Source organism: Notothenia rossii, assembly GCF_949606895.1.
Source record: "Notothenia rossii genome assembly, chromosome: 4".
NCBI classification, from domain to species: Eukaryota; Metazoa; Chordata; class Actinopteri; order Perciformes; family Nototheniidae; genus Notothenia; species Notothenia rossii.
Window position 1 is genome coordinate 37,477,934 of NC_136902.1, and position 15,970 is coordinate 37,493,903.

General features: G+C 41.6%; 1 protein-coding gene across 3 annotated transcripts; it reads left to right on the forward strand.

The window, feature by feature from the left end:
• The first annotated feature begins 921 nt into the window (after positions 1-921).
• On the forward strand, positions 922-15,441 carry LOC307036070 (uncharacterized protein). Of its 3 annotated transcripts, none has more exons than XM_079676072.1 (9): positions 922-1,226; positions 1,658-1,718; positions 2,497-2,563; positions 2,805-2,878; positions 6,218-7,247; positions 8,104-8,256; positions 8,438-11,385; positions 11,744-13,587; positions 14,995-15,441. In XM_079676072.1, the coding sequence occupies exons 7-9, from the start codon at positions 11,274-11,276 to the stop codon at positions 15,301-15,303; spliced, it is 2,265 nt and encodes a 754-aa protein (XP_079532198.1). In that variant the 5' UTR covers positions 922-1,226; positions 1,658-1,718; positions 2,497-2,563; positions 2,805-2,878; positions 6,218-7,247; positions 8,104-8,256; positions 8,438-11,273; the 3' UTR covers positions 15,304-15,441. The 3 variants fall into 3 exon arrangements, with proteins under 3 accessions (XP_079532198.1, XP_079532199.1, XP_079532197.1); XM_079676073.1 differs by having other exon boundaries at positions 2,500-2,563; XM_079676071.1 differs by lacking the exons at positions 922-1,226; positions 1,658-1,718; positions 2,497-2,563; positions 2,805-2,878 and adding an exon at positions 2,885-5,522.
• The last annotated feature ends 529 nt before the right edge of the window (positions 15,442-15,970 follow it).

Consider the following 15,970-nt stretch of genomic DNA (forward strand, 5'->3'; position numbering starts at 1 on the left):
ACATCACATTAAGAACGATGTACAAATGAAAGTCGGAAACAAATAATATAATTTAAATGATTTATTCAAGTTTGCAATATTTTGAACAGGCATCTACACAGTCACCTACTTTGTAATGTTCGATACCTCCCTGTAAGCGTCACGATATCGACCTCTCCCCCACAACCTCACATACGAATACTGAATGTGCATCAAAGTGATCCTATGGAGGAGGATATAGCAAAAGATGAACGTAAACGACAAACGAGGCGATCGGCATGTTTCTTTCCTGGTAAGTCAACAATGGGTCCTCAATGTACACGCCCCGGATTCCTATGACGAAAATAATAGAATGTCACCAGTTGTCATGACTCAACTTGTACTGTAACACCGGCGGTACCGAAGTGGGCCGGTCGAGAGTCCTGGGCTGATTTGTAGTCCCAGTCCGCCCCTGTGTCTGTGTCTGTGTGTCTCATTCACTGTTCCTCAGGTTTTAGCATGTTTCGATAGCCAGTTTGTGGCTTGTATGTCTTGTGAACGCAACGCTGGCATAATATGATGTGGCCCGCTGACATGGCATCTAAAAAACACACAGGACTAAAATAATATGTGTTTAATTCAGCCCTGATGCGGTCACTGCAGGCCAAATCCATTAATGCGGCATATATTTGTGAAGATGTTCAAAGTTGCACCGTTATGAGGCGCAGTGAGAACCACGCCCCTGTCAGACTAGCGAATGGGCACATTTCAATTTCAGGAGAATATTGAAGATGTGATTGGTTGTCACTTTCCGTTTCTCACGAGACCAGCGCGCTGCTGTTTACATTAGTGTGGACTGGACCGATTGAAACTGACGGCAAGGTGAATTATTGTGGAAGGATGACCCCCATCCTGCAACAAAAAGGCAGCGAAATGTGCTAAAATCACTGATTTATTCAGAACCCCGGTATGGTATAGAGAAAAAAGGGGGACTGGCCATCTGTTGGATTTATCCAAGCCTATTGTGTGAATGTTATACAATTGCCTCATGTTCCGAAGCAAAATGTAATAGTATTGAGTAGAATCTACATTTTATGTGGAGAGAGTACATGAACTTGTTTAGGTCATGTTGGGATAAAATGAGTCAATCAAATAAATGTATCAATTCCACCGCAATATACCCCGCGAAATCGCGCAATGCATTTCTTTGTGGAAGAAGACAGCAGCAAGGAAGGCAGCTCTGTCCCGCCATTACCCAGCTTGGATCGGTAAGTATGGATGGTTGGAATACATTGGAATATTAGTTAATGCGTAACTATATGTAATATAATGCATTGAAAGTCACCAACATAAGTTAATGAACTGTCATGAAGTTATTTGCTCTCGTGCTGTTGAATTACCATGTGCTACGTTTCCTCTGTGAAAATGGTGGGTGGGGCCCGCCGCAAGGTGTTGGTTCGTAGTTACTTAATGCTATCTGTTAATTTAGCCATTGTTAGCTAACGTCGCATTAGGATTAACGTTAGCTTTCAAACGAAAGCTTTGGTCAACGAGCAGTACGAGTTTACATTACTGTCTTTTAATTAAGAGGCTGGGGCGCTCACTTTTTAACCAAGCCACGCTCCAAAGTTATGCTAAATTTTAGCAAGGGAAAAACGGCCATGCTTTTTTAATGTCAATGCTGTTGTTGCTGCTGCAGATTGCTGCTGTAGATTGCCGTCAGACGACCGTAGTGCCTCTGCTGTGGCTCAAGTTCTGTGGTGAGTATGTATTTTATCTGTAAATAACAGGATTAGAAGTGTGGGTATCGTTTATCAGAATTATGATACCAGTAGGCTACCCTTAAAACCTGATTGGGGTACTAACGGGGCTAACGGCTACTTAGGGGCTAACGGCTTAGCATGGTTAGCAGTCCGGTGCATCAGCTTTAGGGCATATATGTTTGTGCGTCATTCTAGGTGATACAGACAGGCTATATGCTCTAGTTACCGGAAGCACATGGCTAATTATTATGCAGCACATGGTTAATTATTATGCAGACTGACATCATCTGACTTTCCCAGTGCCCCATGTAGCAGTGATTATTATGATAAGGATAGGTATCCTTTGACTTGAGAAGTCGATACTACTTGGTACCAGATTATTTCGGTAGGTACCCAGCCGTATATATACATGTACATTGAAGGGAGCAATGGTGTCATTTACATTTTCAGATGCAGACATGTATATTGGCTATTTGTTGATCTGCTATAAAAAAGATTGGCATCATCCCTCAAAATAACATAACCTGTTGACCTGTAGAGTCATAGCCGCGGGAAGCCATTTTACTTAGGGGGTGAGGCCAAAAGTGGGGAGAGATTTTAACAGTAACATGAACATAATAGTAACCAGCAAAAAATGTACACCATTCACCAACAGGGGGTGCTGCAGCACCTCCAGAACCCCTACTTCCTGTATGTGTAGAGTATTTACAATTTTTGTCTATAGAAATACTGTTTTGCATTGTATAAGTGTTTTTTGTGTTGCTCTTTGTTGCAGCAGATTGAAACGCGAACTCTGTGCGTGTCTGGAGTCGGTGCTTTTACTGTGGGCTCAAATTGATGTGGTGAGAATACAATTGTATTTTGGTTTAACCCTGTCCCACTCGGTGTGATTGGCCATTGTGTGATGTGCCACACTTTTTGAAATGCTTTTTATAAACAGTTGTGTTACTACTGTTACTTAGACCTTCCCCATTTTATTATTGACTGATGTTTTTTATTTCATTTTGACAGCTTGTCTTACATTTTTGTCAGAATTTTGTCATTAGAAATTAATCCTTCTTTGTTTCCATTTGTCTTTTGCAGTGAACGGTGCTGCAAGTTTGCCAGAATGTTGCTGTGAATGTGGCGTTGTAAGGCCTGCCCCTCAGTTTGACCAAGTAGGTCCCAAATATTAAAACATTATCGAGTGAAACATACATATTATGGGAATAATAATCGTTTTCCTTGTGTATATGTAAGCTGCCCCTGCACTTTTAAAACGTGGAATGCACTTTTAATTCATTTGAATAGATTTCATGTGACTAAAACCAGTCATCAATCCAAGAGCTGTATATTTAGGTGCCAGTTATGTCCTTGTAAGGATCTTGTCTCGGAAAGGTATTACTGGGCTCACATTAATGCACACCTTAACAAAAATGAGGTTGTAACTTGCATGTTTTTAGATTGCAACTTTCAAACAAATATCTACGGAACATTTAAATCCCACTGGAGCAGAAAACATACTTATTATTCAATTACAGATTTTAAACCAGAAATTGTGACATCAACCACCTTTGTTTCTCTGGAATCTGCGCAAAATACTTCAGATGATGAAATAGGTGAGGCATACTCTGATGCACAACCAGATTGCAGTGTTTATGCCCCGAATGACCTTCCAAATGTAATTGAACAAACTTTTGCAGCAGCTTTGTTAAAGTTGGAACATTTAACCCATGTACCAAGCACAGCAATCAATGATTTTTTGCTAGAGCTTCACAACTTAACTAGCTCTCTCTCGAGTTCCCACACTGATGGCGTTCTAGTTGATATTTTTCAGAAGCACAAACTCCAGGTTGACAGAGCTATCATAGAGGAAATAACCACTTCTCTGTGCACTGGGAATCCTGTAAATAAAGCCATGGAGAAGGGTGGTCCTTTGAGTTCTACATATCAACGTAAGCAGTATTACAAGGCAAACTTTAATATTGTTGAACCAGTTGAATGTATTTTGGATGCTAAAGAGAAGAAAACCTTCCAGTATGTCCCCATTCTTGAATCTCTACAGGTGCTGTTGAATAGGAAAGATATTGTGGACAAGTTAGTTTGTAGTCACGAAATGCAAAGGGAAACAGAGACAGCAAAATAAATTGTGTACAAGTGTTTCAGGGATGGTCTGCATTGTAAGCAAAACAGTTTATTGTCAGGTCAAGAGTTAAGGGTATCTATTGGTTTGTATGTTGATGATTTCAAGGTCTGTAACCCTCTTGGCACCTCCCGTAAAACCCACAAACTTTGTGCTGTGTACTGGGTGCTGAGTAACCTACCCCCAGGGTCTCATTCCTCTTTGTCCTCCATTTACTTAGCTATTTTGTGCAAAACAGACAATGTTAAGACCTATGGCTATGACAAGGTTTTAGAGCCACTTCTACGTGATCTCAGGTCTTTGGAAGTTGATGGAATTTTTGTCCCACAACTGGGAACATCGCTCAAAGGTACAGTTCAAACTATTGCTGCAGACAATTTAGGAGCTCATGGATTAGCGGGTTTTGTTGAGAATTTTTCAGGCACCTATTTTTGTCGTTTTTGTACTGCAACAGCTTCAGACATTGCATCAAATGAGGTTAGAGCAGGAACTTTCAGCCTCAGAACAAAAGAAATACATGACACTCATGTCAGAACAGCCCTAGATAGTGGCAGCAGCTGTTTTGGAGTTAAAAGAGCTTGTCCTTTGACTAAAGCGCTTTCTCATTTTAATGTCATCAGTGGCTACCCTCCTGACATTGCCCACGATCTCTTTGAAGGCATTGTGCCTGTTGAAATAGCACATTGTCTAACATTTCTAATCTCAAAGAAGTACATAACCTTGGAAGATATTAACAATTCCATTCTACATTTCCCATACAAGTGGACAGACAAAACAAATAAGCCTCATATTTTGCCATAAAATCTCTCACACAGGAAAACCATAGGTGGTAATGCCCATGAAAACGGGTGCTTGTTAAGATTGCTCCCATTTATAATTGGGCCTAAGATTCCTGAGCATGATCCAGCATGGCAGGTCTTGTTGGACCTAAAACAGATTGTTGAGCTTGTGGTTGCCCCAGTTCACAACGACGAGTCTATTGCATACCTTGAGAGCAAAATTTCAGACCATAGACAAAGGTATCAAGAGGTTTTTCCTAACAATAGACTGCGTCCCAAACACCACTACATAGAACATTACCCACAACTAATAAGGTTTTTTGGGCCTCTTGTGGGACTTTGGACTATGAGGTTTGAGGCAAAGCACAGTTTCTTTAAAAACATAATCAAACACACCAGTTGCTTTAAAAACGTGCCCCTATCTCTGGCTGTGAAACATCAGTTTATGATTGGCTACCACTTGTCGTCTCCAAGTATTGATAAACAAATGCTGGATGTCTCAGATGTATCTTCTGTCCCCTTAGATGTTTTGAAGGAGGAGCTAGTTCAAGCTTTTAAACAGAAAGATCCTGACATATCTGAAATACACCTTGCAAAAAATGTTTGGAGCAAGGGAATAAACTACAGGACAGGTATGGTAGTTGTCCATGGGTCTGAAGGTGGCTTGCCCGAATTTGGGGAAATCCATCAAATATGCATTTTGCATCAGAGTGTTTTTTGTCTTGAAACTGCTGTGTGGATGGTATAGTGAGCACTACAGAGCCTTTGAGGTGACTCCATCTCCGTCACGAGAACTTGTTCTTGTGGAAGTCTGTGAACTGGTCGATGAGTATCCCTTGGCCGCCTATCTGGTTGGATGTGTGCGGATGGTGACCTTGAAGAGATCAATCTGTGTCTGAGGTAAAGCAACAAATTAAACACTGCTTGGGCAGGTACAGACTAAAGTACCGAGAATAGGTACCGTTGGGTACTGGTATCGGTTCAAACACATATATATATAAACAATAGATGGCTCATGGGAGATTTTCCAGCGTAGCTCACCGGCCGCCATCTTGCTGCAGTCACCAGCTACTGTTGTAAGGTGAGTGATCTGCACAAAAATACTCTTAACTCGCTGAAATCTTGACTGATTTACAAACGGTTTGGTTTATTATAAACGTTATTAGCATGGCTATGATACAGGAGACAACAAGACATGTTGAAAAAAAATTCATAATTATAAGTATGCAGTATCATAACTACATCTTTGATGTTTATAACAAACCAACCCGTTTGAAAATTGAGCAAACTATGGTTATTTAAAGAGTAAACCATAATGTTATGAATGAGCGAGCTGACTGCAGCAAGATGGCGGCCATGTTGCAACGTCGGTCTCCATTGGCCAGCAGCATGGGTGAGCCATCTATTGTTTATATCTATGGGTTCAAATGTGAACAGTACCCAACCCTATACATTGGTCCAATAACATTGTTATTGTTCTTCACAATGAACCCTTTTAAAAAATGACAAGCATTCACTCTTCTACCAAGGCCCATGTACTTGAAATAAAACTAATTCTAAACCTTTTATTGTTTATATACTCTCTTTCCTAACAGACGGTGAAGAAAGACCATGATGACATCAGCTGTTCTCAGAGTAATCCTAGGGGCTGACAGCTGTCAGAGGGTGGTGATTTCTGCTGGCCTGCCTTCAACTGTGAATGAACTGGAGAATGAGATAAAGACTCAGTGTAATGTAAAGGAACCCTTTCGGCTGCAGTTCATGGACACGCTTTTTGGCGATGAATTTATGAACTTAACTTCCATGGGAGAAATACAAGACAAAGCTACAGTCAAGGTCATATACACATCATGCAGACCTCTCAATGCTGATGCAGATCAATGTGTGGACAGTTGCTCCTTTCCACCAACCAGTCATCCTGATGACACCACATCTTCTCTAGGCGACAGCACCGGGATTCTCACATCTCCAGAGTCCACTTCTTCACGGTCTTCATGGCCAGGTGTGTTCCATGTTCCCCGTTTTTCGTATGATGCAGAGATTAAGCTTGAAAAGGCCCACAGAGTTCTCAGAGAAGAAGGGACACTGTTGATCCCTGATTCAAAGCTCAAGTCTGATATACTAGAGGGGTTGATTCAGGAGGTAGTTAAGCACAAAGTCTACGTCACGGACAGGGAGTTTGACCAAGTTGCAGAGGCGCTCGTCATGAAGCATCCATGTTTACAAGAAAAAGGCTCAGCCTCTGGCTATGGGGGATGGAAGACTAGTCTCAAATACAAGTTGTCCAACTACCGCACACATCTCCGGAAAGTGGGATGTCCTGAAGTATGTGTAAATACTTTGAAACATAAACCAGAAGGGAAACGTTCTCCTGCTTTTAAAGTTAAGAAACCAAAGAGGGGTGAAGTGGCCTACTGCCCTGACTTTCCATTTGGAGAATGCGCCCAGTCCTTGGAGAAGATGAGGGTTGAACTCCTTTCAGATTACAAGAAGCGTAATAACAGACAGACAGTTAAGGCTAAAATGGAGAAAACATTTGCATTGAGAAGACAAGAAGTCATTAGTGATGTTCCCATGACCAGTGATGTACAAGAGAGATGGCCAGCTCTCTTTGGTGTAATGGAGGTGAGTACAAAGATAATGGTGTAACCTTTTGTGCTGTAGATGGTATATGCAACTGTTAGAGTAAAGCTTGGCCCCATTACGATGTTGTTCAGAAGTAGGTGCAAATGAATGCTGGATGTTGAAAAGCTGATGCTTCACTGCATTGCTGGCTTAAATGTGTAAGAAGAAGGTGAAGTAGTAGGAATATTTGAAAAAGTGGGAACATGATTGAAGCAGATGAGTAGGGCTTGAGTTTAAGGGTGTCCGTCATCCCGGGGGCCGGAAAAAATAGGATTGAGGAGGAGGAACATTTATTTAGCGAGGAATTTGGGCCTAGAGTTAAAAGGAAAAATACCGTGATAACGTCATAAATTAAAATGACTGCAAGTTTTGTTTAGCACAAGTTCTTATTAAACCTCCTTGAGAACAGAAACACACAGCACATACTGCTGGTGTCATGTCCCTACTGGTTTTCAGACTAACTGGTTTCCACATGTTGTGTTTACCGAACACAACAGTTGTGGTCTGCCTCTGTCATCGGATTCGTCACACATTCACAAACATATTATTGGCGATTTTCAGGTCCAAATCTCGTATCTACTGTGGCGAATATGATTGTATAAGTTAGCACTACATCAAAGCCGCCTAAAAAAAATAAGTTTGTCTAAAATATATCAGATCGCGTCGAGCTGGATTACATCTCGGTAGAGCAAAATGCTTTCAGCATTCACACCCAATATTCCATAGCAGAAATCAAATGCTGAGCAAACATGCATAGTGCATACAGTTATGTGATTGGCAGCTGTAAGTTTAATGAAACAAATGTGTGTATGTCATTGGGCCGTGTTGTTAAAAAATGGTTTCATTTTTTTTTCAGGTTAACGCAGAGTTCAAGCGGATTACAACTATGGCTCTACAGTCAAGGTTCCTGTCACAGCTTGACCTACACTCCGCAAGTCTGCTGAGGGTGTTCTCGAAAAAATCGGGGCAGCAGGGCAAGAAGTTAAAAGACATGGCTGCCATGATGACGGTAAGAACTTTTTAACTGTGTGTATATGTGTAGATATGTGTTTGTGTATATATATAATATTTCCTTTTTGGCATTAGGTCAGTCTAAAATCAACTACAATGGTAAATTATCCCAAAATGTGACCACTCCATAGGTTCAATTTGATTAAAATGTCCCTATATTCTTTGTTTTAATCCTTAAGGAAGACATCGATGCTGACAGGGAGTGCCTCATTAAAGGACTCTGCATCTACCTCAATGAGGATCCTGAGGATCTGGTGAAGGAGTACATGGTGAGTGTGTGCTAAAGTAGTAGGCCACATACAAAAAAGAAGTTAGTTTGAACATCAGAGCTGCCAACATACACGATTTTGGCGTAGCAGATACGATTTCCAGGCCCTAATTACGCCGCTACGCTTGACTTGAATATCCTACACATTACCTAACAAATCGAAAAATGAATCGGTGAGCTGGCAGCCTCGTGCATGTGTTGACATCCAACCAGCACTAAAGCTCACATATAAGCCGTTTTATGATTCGTCCCTTGCGTTGGCAAAGAGCCAATAGGATCGGCTGTACTTCTTTTTTGTAATGCCCTCACTACTGTTACCAGGATGCTATGCTGTTTTGGCTCCCGCTGTTGATGAAGAATTCTATTCATGTAGACCAGTGCCGTGCGGTGAGGTTCGTAGCTGGCTTTCAGAGTCAGATAGGCCTATGTGAAAAATATGTGAAGTCAATAGAGTATATTAAAACATACCCGTACTTTTCGGACTATAAGCCGCACCTTTTTTCCCATTTTTCGACGCTGCGGCTTATATAACGGTGCGGCTAATCTATGGATTTTTAAAGCTAACGGCCACCGCCTTTAACTCTATGGGCTCTATGGCCGGTCCGCGGACCCCCACCTTTAAGCGGCGGGTTCCAGCAGGAAAAGCTGGAGGTCGGAAAAGAGTGAGACAGGTAGCGCGCAAAAGTAAAAGTGGAACCGAGAGTGGTACGAGAGACAGAACGAGAGCAAGACAGACAGACATTACGAGAGCGAGACAGTTTGTCCCCGTACCACTGGTTGAAAACCGCTGCTCTAGATCACTGCCGGTACGTGCGCTGGGAGCGCACCGTTTAATTTTGAAAGTTGAAAAGTTTGTGTGTCTGAAACACTATGTGATACAGTACAGTTTACACAGCACAGTACATGTTCTGTAGCTACTATTGCAATAAATGCTAACACTTGAATACATTATGCAAATATGCAACTTGTTTGTTGAAATGTTAATAAATGGGAGCTTCCTCAAACAGCCATCTCTTTCCCGACAATCCCCTCTGTGCACGAACCCTTACATATGGTAATTAAACATTAAAACACCTGCGGCTTATAGTCCAGTGCGGCTTATATATGTACACATCATTCAATTTAGCTGCTGCGGCTTATATTCAGGTGCGCCTTATAGTCCGAAAATTACGGTAATTCAATTGGCAGCTTGCACATTGACTACTGGTTGTTTTTCATATTCTATATAACTAGCTATCATTACATGCGAATTGAACGCTTCCATTTAAATCGTTTAGGTTATTTAAGTCTCTTGAGCTAGCTAGCATAGCAACTAGATAACTATAGCAACCAAAAAACACAACTTTAGCAGCAAAGTTTAATTTCTCAAACTCAGCTCACCAATACATTAAAAAAAAAGATTGTTGGGTTCAAAGTGATCACAACGACGTTGTATGATGTTAAATGGATGACATACATTAAACAATCCCCTCGGAAACACTCGGATATCAATGTAATCTTGGCTAATAATTAAACGTACTGGTGGCTTTCCATTCTTCTGCATTTGCATTGTTGTATTTTGTGGCAGATTCATCGGGGTAAATCATTATGGTTACATACTGTTACATATATATATCGGGGTAAAACCATCAAGCATCTTTGTAACAGAGCAGGGAGGCATTATACAGGAGGGGATATTTCCTCACTAGCATCTTTGTTACAGAGCAGGGAGGCATTATACAGGAGGTGCTAATTTCTCACTAGCTCCGCTAGCCTTTCTCTTAAATTCAACGGCGCGTGCCGTCTAACATAGACAATCACACTGTGACTGGTCGATCGAGTTATCTTCTGTCCCGTCGTATGAAACAAGCATTTTAGCTCAAGCAATGATCTCAGTAAATCGGGACGTGAAGTGATTAATGGAGTCTAGTGTCCAGGCTTTCGCACGCCCTCCTCATTGAGACAGAGATAGCCTACTGTTTGCCTCCCCTCTGCTTTTTCACCGCGGGTTTATGTCAGATCAGCAAGACTACAACACATAGGCCTACCTAAAATACATTACCTACTCAATGGATAGAAAGGACATAATACGAGTGTCTACAAACATTTCACAGACAATGAGAGAAAAAGGCATGCGTTTAATCCAGTTTGTGAGGGATTGCTCAATCTGACGTGAGGCGCCGCTCTTTGCTGCCTTACCCCGCTTGTCTCCTCTCTGTTTGAACCATAGACTGGTTTGAACAGGTCACGAGCAAATTCAGCTATTTTGGTTATAAAATTATTTAAGATAATTGGAATCATACAAAAATTACATTTATAGCACAGATAAGTAGAAAATATGAATATCTGTTTTATTTCATTATATAATTTAACATATGTGTTGTGTTTTTATTATCTTAATTTCTAATGGACCAATGATAATTCGTGAATACACTATGCCCGCGAAATCGCGGAGCGAGCTGTCAGTTGAAGTCTATCAAAAATGGATGGTGAACGTACTTGTCCTCCGCCGAAAAAGCGGCGAATTTCTGAACAGCGCTTCAAGCTAGAATATAACGCAGAATGGCCGACCATCACCCGGTCGAAGCTGGACGACTTCCACGCTTACTGTATGTTGTGTAAGGCAGATTTTAGCGTGAGGCATGGGGGCCGACACGACGTTGAAAAGCACACCAGGACTGCTAAACACACATCATACAAGGCGGCAGTGGAAGCTACAAGGCCCATCGCGGGCTTCTTTACGGTTGACAGTGACACCAGTGTCATAAATGCCGAAGTGCTCGCTGTGGACTTTCTGGTGGAACACAACATCCCGATCGCGGTGGCCGACCACATCCGGGCCACTGGTGAAAAAGATGTTTCCGGACTCGAAAATCGCTGGTAAGGCTCAAATGACAAATAGCCTCAATTCATCTCAAGCATTCATAGGCATAGATTTATATCTGTATACTGTCACAATACACTCTACAATCTGTACAGACTAGCCTATATAAAACAGTTACAGTACTGCCCTGGTTGATAATCTGATTTAAATCTTGCAAATTAATGATTGCTAATTTATACTGATACTGTATCATTCTGATAAACATTTTTCATTTTATGTAAAGGTGAAAAAAAAATAGCCTAGGCCAACTTACTCTACAGAGGATTAATATCATGATTGTAATTCTGCAATTCTGTGTAATCTAGAGTATAATCATGATAATACAATTCAATATTTTTGTGATTGCAATTGCAGGAAAGTATGGGTCTGGTCGCACAAAGAGCAGCGCCATTGTTGGAGCCCTTGCCAAGGAGGATGCGTCTGTGATCACGGAGGCAATGAGGACAGCTCCATACTCCCTAGCCACGGATGGGAGCACTGACTATGGAGACTGTAAGCTGTATCCTCTTGTTGTGAAGTACTTTGATCGAGGACTTGGGCGTGTTCTGACAGTACTGCTATCTTTGCCAGAGTGTCATGAGGCATCTACTGGGCAGAACATATTCAAACTCATTGACAATGAACTTGAGAAACGTAGCATATCCTGGGACAACTGCATGAGTTTTGGGGCAGATAATGCCATGGTGATGCAGGGACTCAAAGCTGGCACGGCAGGCTACATCAACAAAAAAAACAGTGCAGTATATGTGCTGGGATGCCCGTGCCATCTAATTCATCTAGCTGCAGAAAAAGCTGCTGCTCAGCTTCCAGTGTCCATTGAAGAGCTGCTGGTGGACATATACTTCTACCTAGACAAATCCAGCAAGAGGAAACAGGGACTGAAGAAATTTCAGGATCTGTGTGGAGTGGAAATGAGAAAGATTGTTAAACATGTAAGTACGAGGTGGCTCTCTTTAGATAAATGCATCGCCAGGTTGTTGCAGCAGTGGCCTGCATTGCTGCAATACTTTGAGTCAGAACAGTCTGGGCACAGCAGCAAGAACAAATCCACGCAGAGCAGCAGCAAGGACAAGACCACGCAGAGCAGCAGCAAGGACAAGACCACTCACAGTGTTAGCAAGGACAAGTCCACACAGAGCAGCAGCAAGGACAAGTCCACCCACAGTGTTAGCAAGGACACATCAACCCACAGTAGCGGCAGCAAGGACAATTCTCAGTTTGATTTGGCAGGCTATCTCTTTCGCCAACAAAACCTAGCCAAATTCAGTCAGGGAAAGAAAACACCAGCAGCTGCAACCACACAGCCCAAGACTGCAACGGCAAAGCCCAACACATCTAGCGCTGCACCCACTCGGCCCAAGACATCTAGCACTGCACCCACTCAGCCCAAGACATCTAGCACTGCACCCACTCAGCCCAAGACATCTAGCACTGCACCCACTCAGCCCAAGACATCTACCACTACACCCACTCAGCCCAAGACATCTAGCACTGCACCCACTCAGCCCAAGACAGGGGCACAACAGAGAGTGCAGAGGGCATGTCAACATCTGCAGGACCCAACATTCCATCTTTACTGCTACTTTCTGAGTGCGGTCCTGCCGATATTTGATGAGGCCAACACTCTGCTACAGCTAGACAAACCCTGCATACAAGTACTACACAGGACTTTGACCACACAGCTGAAGAATCTCTTGAACCGATTTGTGAAGCCTCAGGTGATCAATGCAGCTGCTAAGGTTCACCAGGTACCATTTAGGGAACCAAGCAACCAGAAGAGCAATGAGACCTTGTTCATTGGGCAAAACACCAGAGACTTCATAGCAGATCACCCTGAGCTTGAGGAGCTGCAGCTGACCCAGGTCTTCAGCGCTGTGCGGGCATTCTACATGAAGGCTGTTGAGTACATGGTGAAGAAGTTTCCCTATGATGACCCAGTGTTACGGAATGCTTCTGTGGCTGACATGTCTGCACGGGACAGCGCAGACTTCAATTCTGTGAGGTACTTCACAGGCAGATTCCCCTGCTTGAAGATGAATGCTGAGGAGATGGACAAGCTTGAGGGTCAATTCATGACCTACCAAACCGATGCTCTGCCAGAAAGCATCACCAGCTGTGACAGACCAGACACACAGTGGCACCTGATGAGTCAGCTGAAGGATGGAAATGGCCATCTCAAGTACCCTTTACTCTGCAAGGTAATGCTGGCTATCCTCTGCATCTTCCATTCCAATGCAGACTGCGAACGCATCTTCAGTCTTGTCACAAAAAACAGAACGGAGTTCAGACCTAGTATGGGAATGGAGACCCTGAGTAACCTCATTACCCACAAACAATTCATGGTGGCAAAGGGGTCTGTCTGCTACAAGCAGGCGTACTCCAAGACAACTCTTGCCAAGGCCAAGTCAGCAACCTATGACCATCTAAAGTGAGAGGTTGATCAGATGGTCATGTCACAGCCAAAGGTTCCCTTGAGTTGAACTCTGTTCTAAAAAAGGCTGTGTACAGGTTTTTCATGTGTTATTGTTCAGTATTGTTTCATGATGAATTCTGTTCGGTTAATAAAAATATTTTTTTGTGTATGTTGGTGTTTAATTGTGTGCAACAGTACAGGGAAAAGGAGAACTTATACACAAAAAATTTACTTTGCGGAAAAACATGTCCTAATATGACCTAGATTGCATCTCAGAGCATGTAAAGTCTCTGGCTTCTGATAAGATAAGATAACTTTTATTAATCCTGTAAGGGAATTGCACATGTTATAGCAGCAGGGTGATAGGAAAAGGAATAGGGAACTATATATACATACAATTTACAGTAAAATAGAAACAGTTGAATACAAAAGATAAATAGAAATAAGTAAAGTAAAAATGAAATAAGGGGGCATTCTGGGGGCTTCGGCGGACCTCGGAACCCCCGCCGGAAAAAAAATTGCCTTCCTCCGCTCGGCATGCTACTACTTTCTATAACACAATGTTGGCAGCTCTGGAACATGTTTTTAAGAAGAAAAATAGCCTCAGTTAAAAGAACCTCATTTGACCAGATATACCAGACCATATTACCAGACATGTTACTTAGCTGTCTTCCTGAAATTGATATTATAATAGGTTTTGTTAGAATTAACATGGTCTATCATGATTTGTGTTCTTCTGATTCCAGAGACACATTCAAATACAAATGCAATAGTCTTAAGGACAGCTCTATCCTCCTCAGGCTGCAGTATCTTCCACCTGTAGGGCTTATATTACATTACATAGGGTGAATTATGAATCAGGAGTAGTACCTAATGCTTTGCTCATTAGTCTCCAGCATTTGGTGTCATTTCATTTCACCTGTTTATTCTCTCCAACCTTCTCCTCTTTTTAAAGTCTCTGATATATATATATTACCAATAATAATTACCATTCACTCAATTTAATGTACAACCTAAAATCTGTTAGCCAGGCTGGTGAAACCCACAGGTGAAAACAAACCAGGTATTCTTCTTCGCAAGCATTGTGCTAATTAGTGTAGTGCCACAGTAGAGTCAAATAAGCAAATTGTGTCTTAATGAGGTCCGAGTAAAAAAAATCTTATCCTTAAAGAAATAATTTGTCTTCCACCAGGACATGACTGAGGCCAACACACTACGTGAGGTAGAAGAAACAACAGTGGGGATCTATGTTGCCAGAGAGACTCCCAGCAGTGACTATTCTTATGTCGGAGTTATCCTCGAGGGTGTGGTGGTGCTTCAGGATCTGGAGAATGTGGCTCTTGCAGCTGTAATACTGTTTGGACTCATGTATGCCCTAAACATGAATTACCCGTTGAAGCTCCGCAACACCTTAGAAGTTATTCAGAAGCTTATAATGGAGGTGGATGCATCTGACCTTTCAAGAAAGGCCCAAAACTTGAAGAGGAAAATGCACGAGTGAAGAGAGCTCACTGTCCATGTTCACGGCTCGCTGTTCCTACACTGTTCTTGTAGTTGAGATGCAGAGTATACATTCCTGGACTGAGTGGTGTGGCTGGTTCTCCCACCATCGCAGTTATTGATGCCTTATAAAAAGCAGGGGATGCTTTATTTATATTTATTTATATATATATATATATATATATATATATATATATATATATATATATATTGTTTTTTTGTTTACGTTGTTGTAACGAAATTGCTAAACGATATGTAAGGTCCTTTTTAATATTTGTACTTCTCAAATTGGAGATTAGTTTTGGAAAGACTTGAGTGATTATTTAATCTCCAGGTTCTTGAATAAAGGTCTTGAAACAAAACTTTCTAATCGTTTTCAATGCAAAAAAAGTGGGTTATGTTTACTTTTAAAATCTGTTTCATATTTACATTAAATTATATTTATAAATATAATGTATAACAAAAAAGATTACAATTCTGAAAACATGTAATAGACATGGGAATATTAAAATAAAAAATATTGCTAGAGTTATGTGATCAAATAGTGTTGGAATAAAAGGGATTGAATTGTGTTTGAATAAAGTGATCAAAATGGGTTGGAGTAAAATGATGAAAGTGTTTAATTTACTTTATTGAAACACATTTCAATAACTTTGAATCAACACAAA

Excerpts from the sequence above, each read along its gene's own strand:
- LOC307036070 (XM_079676072.1), top strand. The coding sequence starts at position 11,274 with ATGCCGAAGTGCTCGCTGTGGACTTTCTGGTGGAACACAACATCCCGA. Across the intron at positions 11,386-11,743 it reads TCCGGACTCGAAAATCGCTG|GAAAGTATGGGTCTGGTCGC; the intron begins GTAAGGCTCAAA and ends TTGCAATTGCAG. Across the intron at positions 13,588-14,994 it reads AGTACCCTTTACTCTGCAAG|GACATGACTGAGGCCAACAC; the intron begins GTAATGCTGGCT and ends GTCTTCCACCAG.